Source organism: Psittacula echo (assembly GCF_963264785.1).
Source record: "Psittacula echo genome assembly, chromosome: 3".
Classification (NCBI taxonomy): Eukaryota; Metazoa; Chordata; class Aves; order Psittaciformes; family Psittacidae; genus Psittacula; species Psittacula echo.
In genome coordinates this window covers 62,868,178-62,882,031 of record NC_137736.1, presented here as the reverse complement: position 1 = coordinate 62,882,031, position 13,854 = coordinate 62,868,178, and the positions used below count along the sequence as shown (strand labels likewise).

General features: G+C 39.9%; 1 protein-coding gene across 1 annotated transcript in view; it reads right to left on the bottom strand.

Moving 5' to 3' along the window:
* Nucleotides 1–8,886, bottom strand: part of LOC308219470 (opsin-3-like) — a gene marked incomplete at both ends in the record, with an annotated part of 79,056 nt that extends 70,170 nt beyond the window's left edge. Inside the window, one exon of the mRNA XM_080614483.1 lies at nt 8,550–8,886. Within this exon, the coding sequence (XP_080470609.1) occupies nt 8,550–8,886 (337 nt within the window). The remainder of the gene's footprint in view (nt 1–8,549) is intronic.
* Nucleotides 8,887–13,854: the final 4,968 nt, after the last annotated feature.

Genomic DNA, 13,854 nt, shown 5'->3' with positions numbered 1-13,854 from the left:
ACATCAGGCATAGCACTGCTTGGGTTAATGCCGGGACCCAGGATTAACGAAAAGGGCCTGCAAATGAAAATGATTAAACTGAACTCTGACAGAAATGCTGTTCCATCATCTCCAACACAGCTTATAGCCACAACCTTTTAGAATCAATTCACTGTCAGGATAATTTTGCAAGAAATATGAGCATTTAAGCTCCTATTCTGGGTCTCTGTGTAAAGTGATGTTATTCGCTTGCTCCCTTGCATAAAACCCTTAGTGTTCTGCAACATGTGGCCATAGCATAGAGTGATGTCCCAGAACCAGAAGTACGCAACTGAATTGCAAGCATGACTGTTCAATAAGGAAGCATAAACCATTGGCAGAAATTTGAAGTCACTTGCACATGCACAGATACAGACTCTGGGCACAGGCAGAACATTTTTTTACATGGACATCTGACAACCACACACAAAAATGACAAAGAAATTATTGATTTCCTCACAGAATCCCTCTGTCCTTCTGTCCTTCTTTTCAGGACACGTACACAAGCTGCTATCCACCCTTCACTGTTGGTATCTTTGGATGTTTTCTGCTGTTTTATTTTGGTCAGGCACTAGGAAAATAGACTCCAGATTATCATACAACAAAGCACAGCAGAAAACATTAAGGATGGCAGCCAAGGGAAAATATGATGACTCAACCTACACATGGCTGCTGGTGCAGACTGAGGGTACCTGGGGATCAGCGACCTGCGCAGAGCACGCTCCAGCTCCTGTCTGAGCCATGTGCTGGAAATTCTGCTGTGCTGAAAGCTGGGAGAGGTGAGGACGAGGGAAGTGGGGGGTTCTAGTGCACCCCACAGCCCCACTGCAGCATGGCATCGAGGTGGGGCTCACCAGGGGCTGCCCAGAGCAGGGGAGGGAGAAGCAACTATGCCTGGTGATACAGACACTCACTGTACACCATGGGATCTGACCTAACACTTAGCATCAACACCCTGAGTCCACAACAACTTAAAAACGCAGGCAAACTGAATGACACCTTAGGTGATGCTCTGCCACAACAAAGGCAAAACCTTCTCTTACCTTAAACCAGCGTTAAAATATCTACCAGAGTGAAGTGTCTTATTTCAAGAATAATGCTCAAAGTACATTAGGTCTTCCATTTCCACTTTTTCTGCACAGCATGATTCCTTTTATATCAGGTTTTCCAAAACTTTTGCCCAAACTGACTCCTTACTTCAAGCACTTGAATCGAACACAGAAGCCCAGTACCTGTGCTCTACAAAATATCTGTATGAAGACCAAATAGCATTTTCCATACATGAGGAATGTTGGATCTTAAGCTCTGACAGAGAACTGGACAACTCTTCATGGAAACACAACAAATACTCCCTCTTGGACAATTCCAAGTGATTACAGCATTGTATGGCATTCAATGCCCATAGGAACTAGAAATAAACTAAGAAATAAACCCAACATCCAGGATGAAGACACTGCAGTAGAGAGGGAATTACACGCAAAAGTAAGAAAATGACTGAAAGACAGAAAGACCAATAAGTATGCTACTTGTGAGGGTCATCTCATGACTCCAGAGAGCTACAGAGCACATACCTACCTCTGAGCTTGGGCTCCTTTCATAACCAGTGGAGATAAGGGGGCACTTAGAGGGCACAGCTCATATCATAAGAGAGCATCTCACATACGCCAGACAATCTGCATGCTGGCACTACAAATCTGTTTTTCCATTGGTTGTAAAAGAAGCCGGTGGGGGATTGGAAAGTGTTTGGTTTTAGTCAGATGATTCCCATCTGTTTCTAAGGGGTTCAGAATTTCATTTTCCCATGTAAATATGAAGAATATAATAAGGTGTTTTTAAGATTTGGTTTTATTTCTCATTACCCTACTCTGGTTTTATTAGTAGTAAACTGATTTCCCCAAGTGGAATCTGTTTTGCCCCTGACAGTAACTGGTGAGTAATCTCTCCCTATCTTCATCTTGACCCAGGAGCCTTTCATTGTATTTTCTCTCCCCTATTCAGCTGAGGAGGAGAGTGATAGAGAAGCTTTGGTGGGCACACGGCTACCATCCAGGGTCAACACAGAACATCAGCAGAGCATTTCCAGTATGCTAGAAGTCTGTACTCTAAATTTAATTACCTTAGTTTAGCGCAATGAGTCTAAGCCACAGCTTGTATAATTAAGGTAAAAGACTAAGAAAAAAATTACTTGTTAATAGTCACAAAACAGCTGACATTTAAAACAAAATCACGAGCAGCTCCATTTCTAATTCAGCGTGTTTTCTGGCAGTTTACAAGGGAATAAATCAATAACTGCTTTAAAGAGACTGAAAAGATTATCTATGTAGTTGAGCACTATGGGGTTTCTAAAAAGCTTAGTTTTAAAAGTCCTCATTTAGATAAGTTCTTGGCTTATCAACAGATAAAAAGACACATATACATGCCTTACTTCAGTTAGAACAGATCTGCGAACGTAGCCCTCTCCTGCATCCTAAACAGATAGGACACTATGCAGGAAGACACGGACTCAAATCACGGAGTTTTCAAGTGGCTTAGGCATCTCTCTGTCCTCTTGCATAGTGATGTTCACTTACACAACACTAACCTGAATTCGTCTTTTACAAAGAAATAATGGCATCAACTTCTCAGGCAAACTGCCAAGTACTTTAACTACCATGAATGCTGAGGAAAACAACCAACAGACAACTGAAAACATGAGCTAAGACTTCAGCAGTCACAAAAATATCCTTGATGGTGATGTACCTTGAAATTTTTCCAGCATTAGAATCTTGTGTTGGAATTCCTGAGCCAGAGACAGCTTCATCTTTCCCATATGTATTAATCTATTTAATATTTAATCCTGATATGGCATTGCGTAAAGTAGCAATTCTGAAAATGAACTCCAGAAGTCATCTGAGCCCAAATTATGCCTGTCATACATGTTTGGGAAGTCTACATTAGTGCGAGTATCTTGGGAAAAGATGAAATGTTTTATAAAGTTTTCATCTGTCCAGAGATTTGAAATGTTTAATAAAGCACTGGAGAGGTTATGCATAAGACGGTCAAAACTGCGTTACAAGCTTCATCTTAGGATGACATATCACTTTGTGTATATATGGACTCTATGGGAGTGTGTTATTAAATAATGGATTTTTACTATATTAAAATCTAATGCTTAATAATTTCATTATATATTTAACAGTTTTTATTTCAGCTTGCTTGTGGAGTTTACACAGAGTTCAGCTTGGATAATGTGTCCTCAGTCTCTATGTCCCTTTCCATGTTTGCTTAAATGTATAACCATGAGCCTGTCAAACTGCGGCTAAGCAGTGGGCAATGGGAGCAAACTTAGCAAATCCATCCATTTACTCATCCCAGTGACATGTGCAGTTTCCTCTGCAGTGACCTACTTGACAGAGATGCAAACATGCACAAGCACCAGGATAAAATCATTTACGCTGGGAACACCAGAAGCTGTTCCTCCTCTAACTCCATCTCTAGTTCTTCCCCAGATCAAGACCCGAGAGCTCTTATTCTTCCATAGCAGGTCTCACGATATTTCATGTTTTGCTTAAAATCCCTATTGCATGCTTACTGATCAGCATCTGTACTTCCCATTAGCTTCTAAAACTTCTGCTTTCTACGAATAGTTTGAAGTCACAAAGCAGACGTGTGCAAAGCAGCAAGTAAATAAACCAAACACCTACACTTTGTCCATATTTTTTTCCACTGTGCCCATGGCAACTCGCTGGTGATAATTCTTGGGTCATGGTTTTTAACTGTCTGGGGTAGGCAATGGATTCCTAAGTAAAGAACTTACAGGTCAATTCCACAGCGAGCAACATCAATGTACATTGCACTGCCAATACTGCTGGGAGAAGAATCAGATTTGCTTTCCAGATCACCTTCCAGAGCAACAGTTATGGGATTTTAAAAAATATAAAGACACTTTAGAGAAAGAAAATAGTGATCTCTCACCATGCATTACATCTGAAACAAATCTCAGCTTCCTAATTTCACTGGCTCAGTTTCATCCAGGCCACAGACCTGGGGATAAACCTGCACTCTCAATTTGGTTTAAAAGAAAAAGATGAAGATTTTCAAAGCATCACAAAACAACGTGTGTGTGTGTGTGTGTGTGTGTGTGAAATAACCACTTCTTCTCAGAAGCCTTTTAAGAACAAACTGTATTTAAGAATATTTTAACAGTTAGAAGTTGGCTTAGGTGTGGTTTACACATCATCAAATACTCACCAAGTCCTGAAGATTAGAATCACAGAATTGCAGTTTGATTTGGAAAGGACCTTCAAAGGTCACCTAGTCCAACCTCCCTGCAATGAGGAGGGACATCTTCAACTAGATCAGGTTGCCCAGAACCACATCCAGCCTGGCCTTGAATGTCTCCAGGGATGGTGCATTCACCACCTCTCTGGGCAATGTGTGCCAGTACTGTACCAACCTCATTGTAAACAATTTTTTCCTCACATCCATCATGAATTTCCCCTTTTTTTAGTTTAAACTAATTTCCCACTTAAAATTTTCTTTTTTTTTTTTTTTTTAAAAAAAGTCACATACCTTCATTTGGTACAAGAGAGTGCAATTCTACTGAAGCCAGTGAACTTACTGTAACATCATCTGAAATTCAGGCCCTATACTGATGTTTATTGTAGTAGGACAGGATCTATCCCATGAGGAAAAAAAGGAACATATAAGAATATTTAAGTGTTTATTCTAACAAAGCTTGACGTGGAACTTCATTTCTTCTTAATTACCTTTCATATTACACATCTCTATTCATGACCCCAAGAATTAGTACCATTCCTCTTAGCTTTGGCAGACTGAAATCAGACATGAGGCACAAATAAGGGTAAGCTAATTTTTAGCAAATAAAAAGTATATATATATTTTTTTTTAATAATAGCTAAGGGATTGCAAAAAAGTGGAAATAAAAAAAAGGCTCTCTTCCCAAACTATACAGATTTGCCATTTCTGTGTTCTTACATGCTCCTTTTATACAGTAGCCTCATATAGTATTTTGTAGTCTTTGTGGCTTTTGCATTTATGTTTATAAATCCAATCAGATTTGCCACACAGAAGGCAATCACAGTGGTCAGGCCAAATGCTATGATCTAAACTGGACTACTTAGGTGTCAAAAATCCTCTTGCTGACAAAAAGCTTCCTTACCCTTGGTAACTACACTGCTCCATCAGTGAAGTCTTAAGCCACCAGCTTAAGAATATACTTATTTTCTGTCTCTTGAATTTCTGAAACACTTTGGTAAGTTTTATATAATTTTTCCAAAGTCAGCAGAAGACAAAGAAAAGAATCCTAAAATGAATGAGATGCCATTTGTTTATTCTTTTAGCACCAATACCTGCAGTCTCAATAAAAAGCTCACAATTCTCTCATGTCACTTTCCAATAGCCTTAAAAAACATTAACCATTCCATTTGATGGCTCCTTGTTCAGTCTGTGCGGCTTACAGTGCACAGTGAATGCAAGAAAAAAAAAGAAAAAAGGAAAAATAATGATGGTAACCCAAGCATTTTGTTTTCAAGTGCTATAAATTCCTGGAAAAACCATCAACATACTGCACACCTACTGTAGCTCTTTTCAGCATACTCTAGAGTACAAAAAAGTACAAAACTCCAAACCCCCTGATGCACAATGGTATATATCAGCAGATAGTACCTGTCTATAGAGACACATAAATGTTAGGCAACCTGCTACTATTATTTGCTTTTACTTATTTTCCAGTGAACATTTTTCAACTCTGCAAGCAAACTTCTTCAGTATGCCCTTTATATACACTAATGAAACAAAAAATGTCGTGAGTGCTGCAGGACTTTGAGAAAAGAATTGCAAAAGAGTTTCTCTAACACTGTCATGAAAGGTTTCCATATGCACAGTTCAATAACTACCTGTTTTTAGGCTGTCTCAGCCACCCAGACACTCCGCTGACAGCATCAGCACCACTCGAGCAGCTGAGGTCACCTTTGGCATTGTGGGGTTTCTGGTTTTGTTTGCTTGCTTGTTCTTTGATGATCTAATCAATTTTAAGAATTATAGCAGAAACTCCCACATGAACACTGGTATCACAATAGCACACAAATCTGCACTCCTGCCATACATCTGTTTTACACAGAAGTTCTAACTTGAGATTTATTCCATAAGCAAGTCACCCATGAGCAATGTACACATTTACTGGTTTAATTCCAGTTACCCAGGTGGTAATACACAGATATCCTAACATAAGCCAGCAGGCTCAAAGGGCACCTTCAACATGCTTTTATTTCTAATCCCTTAAGCACGTATTTTTTTTCCCCCTTCCTTTCCAATGTTATTCTCCCATCCCACACCTAAATAATAAAAAAGAAGGCTAAATCAAAGGATGGAGAAAAAACAGTCCTAATCCCTTTCTCCTCAAGAAGACTAACCACTGAAATATTGGAATTCATAAAATTCACAAAAATGGAAATGAAATGTGCAAGGAGAAAACATCTCGTCCTGCTCTGCACAGACTAAGCCACAGAATCATAGAATCACAGCTTGGTTTGGGTTGGGAGGGACCTTAAAGCTCATCTAGTTCCAAGCCCCCTGCCACGGGCAGGGAAACCTTCCACTAGATCAGGTTGCTCAAAGCCCCATCCAACCTGGCCTTGAACACTTCTAGGGATGGGGCAGCCGCAACTCCCTTCCAAAAGCAGCCTGTCAGAACAAGCCAAGGTATTGTTGATGATGGGTTCTATTTTTGGAAGGCCGAAGTCAGTGCTTTTACTGATGGCTCCTGACAGCTCACTTTGGGCGAAGCAGCAGATTCCCAGGGGAAGCTGCCAGGCTGAGTTAACTGTCATCAGTGGAGCACACATTTGAGGAAGGGAAGGGGACCAGGGATCACACCATTGGAAATAACAAGAGCTTATAATTCAGGTAGAAAACGTGGGTTTAGATCTGCAGTCTGACTCTACATCCAGGGCTGCGGGAGCACTTCTTGGTCCAAAGTGCCAGCACAAGACATACTGCAGCTTCAGCGTGGGAGAAGAGCCAGGGATGCACTGAGTCCAGTCCTGGTGCCTGAGGCACCAGAGAAAGGATGTACAGCAATAGGGAGCCATGCCAGGTCCTGCAGTCTGGGTGCGATAAGGATCACGTCTAGACGTGCACCCATAGGCCACGTTATGCTTCAGTGGACTTTTTTTCGAACATAGGAATAAGCGCAGGCACTGCTTGGTAATGCAATTCTTACAGCGACTGGGGACCTCGGGGGGATGATGGCTGCCCTCTGACTGTGCTCTTTCTTTTATCTTGATTTAATAACTAAAACAGTTCTCAGTTAAAACACTTAAAGCTTGCAGCACAAAAGCTGGTTGCAGGAAAAGTTTTGTCTGGACAGGAGAGGAACACTGAACACTGCTTTATGCTTTGATGCACACTGACTATTTCCAACAAATCAAAGTATGACTTAATTTGCTATTGAACCTGCAAGAACATAATTTTAAAATAAAGATTTTGCTTTGGGGTAGGCACAGAAAGCATTTAATGATGAAAACTGTCATTATTTGGGACATGAGGGAATTTATATTATAGATTGATAGACAATTACAAATGGTAAATGGATTACTTTCAGGAGGCTTTGTTAACAGAAGCACAACTGAAGGGCTTGTAGTTCAGTGTTGACACAAGATTTTCCTGAAAAAGAGGGAGGTATTATGTATGTTCATATAGTCAGTCAAACTCCTTCCAGTGGCTTGCCTCTTTCTAGATGCCATTTTTAGATCTTACAAACAAATAATTTTTAAAAATGTATATATTAGGAAATATTTATCAGATCTGTTCTACTCTTTCATAAAGTCTGTTGTTAAAATATACTAAAACAAAGCCACCCAGCAGAAAAGAACCTGGCGGTACTGACTGTCAACCAGCTGAACATGATGCAGCTTCTGCCCAGGCAGCCGAGAAAGCCAAAAGCATCCTGGCCTATACCAGCAATAGTGTGGCCAGCAGGGCCAGGGCAGTGATCATCCCCTGTAGTCAGCACTGGTGAGGCCACACCTCAAATCCTGTGTTCATTTCTGCATTCCTCAGTACAAGAGAGACATTGAGGTGCTGGAGTGGGTCCAGAGAAGGGCAACAAAGCTGGTGAAGGGTCTGGAGCACAAGTGTGATGAGGAAGGGCTGAGGGAACTGGGGTTGCTTAGTCTGGAGAAGAGAAGGCTGAAGTACCGCTCTCTACAACTATCTGAAAGGAGGCTGCAGTGAGGTGGGGGTCAGTCTCTTATCCAAAGTAACAAGCTGTGAATATATTCAAAAATCATGTAGATGATGCACTTATGACATGGGTTAGTGGTGGATTTGGCAGTCCTGAGGTAATGGTTGGACTTGATGATCTTAAAGATCTTCTCCAACCTAGCTGCATTCTATGCATTTCACTTGTGATTGACCATAACAAACAATCAAGACATCCTTCCATTTGCCACAGAGAAGCGGCGAGTGCACTGATCAAGTTGCTTCATGTACCAGTGTTAAAAATAAAAGAATTATCACTAAACTCTTACCAAAGCAGGAGTTGACAAAGCCATACCATCTACAACCATGCTCCCCTCCAATCCATTTGCCATGAATGTTAGATGCAAAACTAAGGGTAGTGCCAGAGATGCACACTAACATGTCACTGATACTGATGTTCATCAGAAGCATGTTGACTGGGTTACGGAGGGTTTTGAACTTGCAGAAGAGGATGAGGACAATCAAGTTATTGAAGAAACCAAAAACGAAGATGAATCCAAGAAAAACAGCTACTATTATGTGCCCACTTCGTGCAAGCCCAGCCCTTGGCTCAACAGGATCTGTAGATGCACCAAAGCTCAGGTTGTATGCCCAAGTGTGGTTCATTTTGGACTTTGACACAGATCAGTAAGGGCAGAGATACCACTGTGCTGAAATCCTCCAGCAGTTTCCCAGAAGCATTCCTCCATCACAGGTCAAATCATCTCAGAATCTTGCAATCTTCACTCGGCTGATACACATCTTAGATGGTTAGGCAATCTGAAATAACAGTACTGCAGCACAGAAGTGTTCTCCTGCACTGTGCCTTTCCAGTGGTCAGCTCTGCAGCTAGCTCCAGGGCAGCACAACCAAGAAAACAATCACCTCAAGTTCATCTCTGTTACTGTTCATGTTGATCTTTTCTGAAGCTCAGAATGGAAGGTATATTAAAAAGGTGTTTCAGCATGTTCTCCTTCAGAGCAAATGGACAGCCCTTCCACCAATGGGCAGCTACCGTTGTTTCCTTTGACAATGGGTGTCTTTCTGAAAATACAGAAGGAAACAAAAGGTAAAATCAATTCTTTCCATACGAAGACCAAAAAGTAGGTACATAATTTACTAACAGTTTCTCCCTTTTCAACCTGTAAGAAAAACTTCTAGTCTTTTCAGTTTTTTTCTCTGTTTTTCAACAGAAAAATCAGTTTGTTCACATTTTATTTGTTGTTCCAAACAGTTTTTCCCTAGCTCAGTTTAGCCTGAAGAAGCTTACCTGCACCTTCCTAGCAAAGTTCCTCAGGTAAGAAAATGCATGGTAAGACACATCTTTTGCAGTAGCTTCCAAGAGGAAGAATTGTATCCTCCTCCACATTAAGCCAATCCACACCAAGCAAAGCTTCAGTCTTGGCTAGACCTTAATTAGAATGAAAAGAATTTCAGGATAAGGAGAAAGTATTTTTTTACCTAGAAAGAACAATTTCAAGCAGGCTCCCTGAAGTTCTCATGTGCTTACAAATGAGGTGTGATATCAATTCCACTTCTCCCACATTTACCAGAGGACAGATGTTCTCCTTCATTGTTTATAAGGCAGCCAAACACCCAAAAGCTCACATCTCTCTCCCACCACATGAATTTGTATACCTGCATGCAGTGAATACACTGTGTGTGTATTGTGTGAAGCAAAAGCAGAGTGTTTAATGTAGACGCATAACTGCTTAGCCAGCCTTCTACATGGTTGCAGGCAAATTTTTCACAGAAATTTCCATTAAAATGGAGATGGACATATATATGTAAGGAATTCATCTCCTCACTGCGAAATGCATGAAACCCATAGCTTGCTGAGCTAATAGGAAAACTTTTCTTCCAAGTGTCATGGGCTTCTGGAATGATTACACCACTTTAACATGCAAGCATCTTCTATATTACACCTAACCACTGCTTTTTGGAAATCATCTTCTAGAAAAAGATGTGTTTAACCAACTGGAAACATGAGGGTTCAAAGTTTATTAAAGATGCAGATGTTGGTTGGGTTTTTCTTCTATCATACCTTTGTGTCATTGTGAACATTTATAGCAAGTATTTCTTCTTACTACTTCCCTGCTTTCACAGACTCACTGTGCTAAATATGTCTCATTACTGCAGTGATTTTGAACTCCAGTGTATACATTCTGCCTTTACTGTCTCTTCTGGTGAGTAAATCATGTACATTTTGCAGACCTTCTAGTGTTCGGTCATCAACAATCTAAAGTACTGATGCTTTCTGCTTTTTTGCCCCCGTTCAGGAGGTACGTGGTAATTTAGATTGGTAATGGTCTCAGGTAGTATAGCTAAGAGAAAGAACATATGAAATCCTCTTTCTATAATTTTTTAAAAAAGAAGATACAAAATAAAACAAAACAAAAAACCCAGAACAAAATAAAACCAGAAACCCCTGACCAATTCCAGTACAGGTTATAGAAGGAAACTAAATGGGACTGCCAGTATACATTAAATTTACTCATAATTCTGTTTAAAAGAACTGAGCTAACATTTAGTGGGGGAAAAAGCCCCACAAATCAAATAACAACTGATTAAAAAGATACAATGCTGAGTATTTCTCAGTCACTAATTGTGTGACTGAAAAGGCAAACAGCTGCATGTTTTTGGTAGGAAAAAAGGGTGGTGGCATTGTGCTGAAGGAGAGCAGAAGGAAGAATTCACAGGAAAACAAGACATACACTGAAGTAAAGTCAATAAGTAATCACTTGTAGATCTTTTTTTGTAATAATTCTGCTTACACCCCAGTTTCTACTATATTAATCTATTCTTTCTCCATCACTTGGAAGACAGTTTTGTCTCATCTGTTTGCACATGACTGTTTACTGAGGAATTAAATTAAGGGCAGTCCTATCTTCTCCTCCCTCCTGTAAAACATACTGCAGAATCTGGCTTCAAAATCTAGACATTTAAGTCTGATTTACATGCAAATTAATTTCAGTGACACATGTTTTCTTTTTTCCAAGCTGAACTGGTTACACGTAGATAATCAGTAACAAAGATAATACTATCCCATCATAGGTGTTTCTATGTGGAATTAACTTTGCCAGAATAATCACAGCAAAGGGTCTGAATAATATTATTGTTAAAGCATCACAGCCTTGGTGTTAGACAAAGCCAAAGGTTATAATCCCCTTGGCAAATATGACTAACTTCATATATGTATCTCTATTGAGCTGAAAATATAAATAGTAAAATGTAGATCTTCTATACACAGTCTCATGCATCCTGCACTCTTCAAGACATATTAAGAGTTCATATTTACAGTGCTTATAAAGTACATTTACTCCCTGGATGGGATTCAGCTGGCTGAAATTTAGGAGGCTGACACCAGGTGCGCAGGCACAGCCCAGTGCCCAGGTCATTTCTCCACTAACTGCAACCCATCTGGCTTCAGCAGGACCAGTTCTGCCCTGATGCACTGGAGAAAGATACCCCAACACCAAGGCAACAGAACCAGGCCCTGGATTCAGCGTAAGATACATTTAAAACATTAGTATACACACTGTGAAGGTCAAGTCATGCAGCCTCCTGAAATCAAAAGATGACAAAAAAGGCGCATGAACATATGCTTTGGAAAGTTTAGGGTGAACTTAACAGACAGGGGTCTGCAGAGAAAAATAGCTGATGATCTAGGCTGTGTGGGAATAAGTCTCTCATTAGTAGCTCAGGTATAAAGTGCTACGTTTTTTACACCTTTGGATGAAGTACAAGCCAAATTCAGATTTCAACTAACCTGACGAGGAAGGGGTCTAATTCTTACTTGATGCTCGCATGTAACTGAATAACATCATTGCTGAACAAGACCTGTACCCCAAGGTTCACCTGACTTTTTTTTCTACAAACAGATAGCTTGGTTTAACAGAGGTTACTTTGCAATTCTGACAACTGCACTCCCCGGGTCTCCATGATCTAGCACGGCATCCTGAACCTTCCTAATTTCTAGCAAACTCAGGAGCCTGCAGCACTCAACTCTGCCTAATTCTGCCAATTCTGCTTCTCAAAAGATGTTTAAAAGAATCCAATAAAACCTACAGTTTAATTCAAAACAAATAAATAAACATCCAGTTTGCCTTCTTGAATTTGTCTGAGTTGACATGGAATGGAAAACATACCCAAAGTGATACAAAACATACGGCCAGGTGAAACAGGCCAAAAGTTCATTTAACGTCACCAGTTATTAAATGCTTCATCTGTTAACTATTTCTGACAGTAGTAATCTAAAGCCACAGAGAAACAGACACCCATCACTGCTTGCACTTTTCTTTGGAGCAGTCTGTTGGAAAAAAAAAGGTTTTGAAAGATTTTATGTCAGCTTCTGGGAATGCAGGCATCAGACACTGAGAGTGTAAGGCTTCTTTTTGCACTTGCCACCACACATTACTCTGAGCAGTATCCTACACCAGCGAAGCTGCTTTTTCTTTCTCACTTTGCCCTAAAATAAGTATTAGTTAATCGAACATGTTAGCTTTAAGGGTCAATGATTGTTTTGGCTTTTTTTTTTTCTTAAATGAACTAATTTATTACTTCTAACTGGAAGATTCTTTACCATCTTCCCTTGCAAAGTTGTGCAACATACCAGAAATGATGCTTAATTCACTTTACATAGTTAACAGCTGATGAAATTGTATAAAATAAATAAAATCAAATGTCAAAATCATATTGCTAAAAAACATGACTCGCTTACATTGTATTTACTTTACATTACTTTACATTTACATATTTACTTGTACTCTCTTCTGATACAGATGATCAATAAAACCCCCTTATATTTCCAGATACACACAGCCTTAATCAACCTGTTGTTCAGTTCATATTAAAAACCATTAAAAACAGCCATTTCCCTTCATTTATGAACCTAGCTTTCTACTGAAAATCTAATGTAAGAAAACAAACAAACAAAAGACCACAAAACCAACAGAGTATTTCAAAGACAATTTGGGATGAAATTCTGTGAAGGAAGAATTAAATTTTTTGACCTGATGCCAGAATTACGGCAGGAACACCATTTTTAAAAGTTTGTATACACTAAACCTTGTTTTCTGGATAAGAAACTGAACTATTTTTAACAGGAAGCCTCCAAAACAAGAGGTAGCACCTAACAGAATTCCTTCAAACAGAGTTTAAAGTTGCAGGATTGCACGAGACTTCACAACACTGAAAACAAAACTCACATCTGTTCTGAACTTTTTTCCATGCCCTAAGTCCCACATGGCAGGATGTCAAGAGACCTAGAGGTAGGTCTTTAGAAATAATGGAAAAGACCAAGAGGAGGCTCTGTGGTCTAGACGTTTAGGTATCTCCCAGCTCCCAAAACCAGCTATTTGTGGGAGAACCCCTTGCATGCAGATCTACAGATTTACTTTCAGGGATTCACATTCATGAAACAGACAGACAGGAAAATGAGAACAACGTAAGTGCAGAACAGAGTAACAGAAGGGTTTGGATTCGAAGGGACTTTAAAGATCATCTAGTTCTCTGCCACAGACAGGGGCACGTCATGAAGTCCACCACGTTTGAAAGCCACACTGTTCACTCAAGCAAATTCTAACAAGGAAAAGG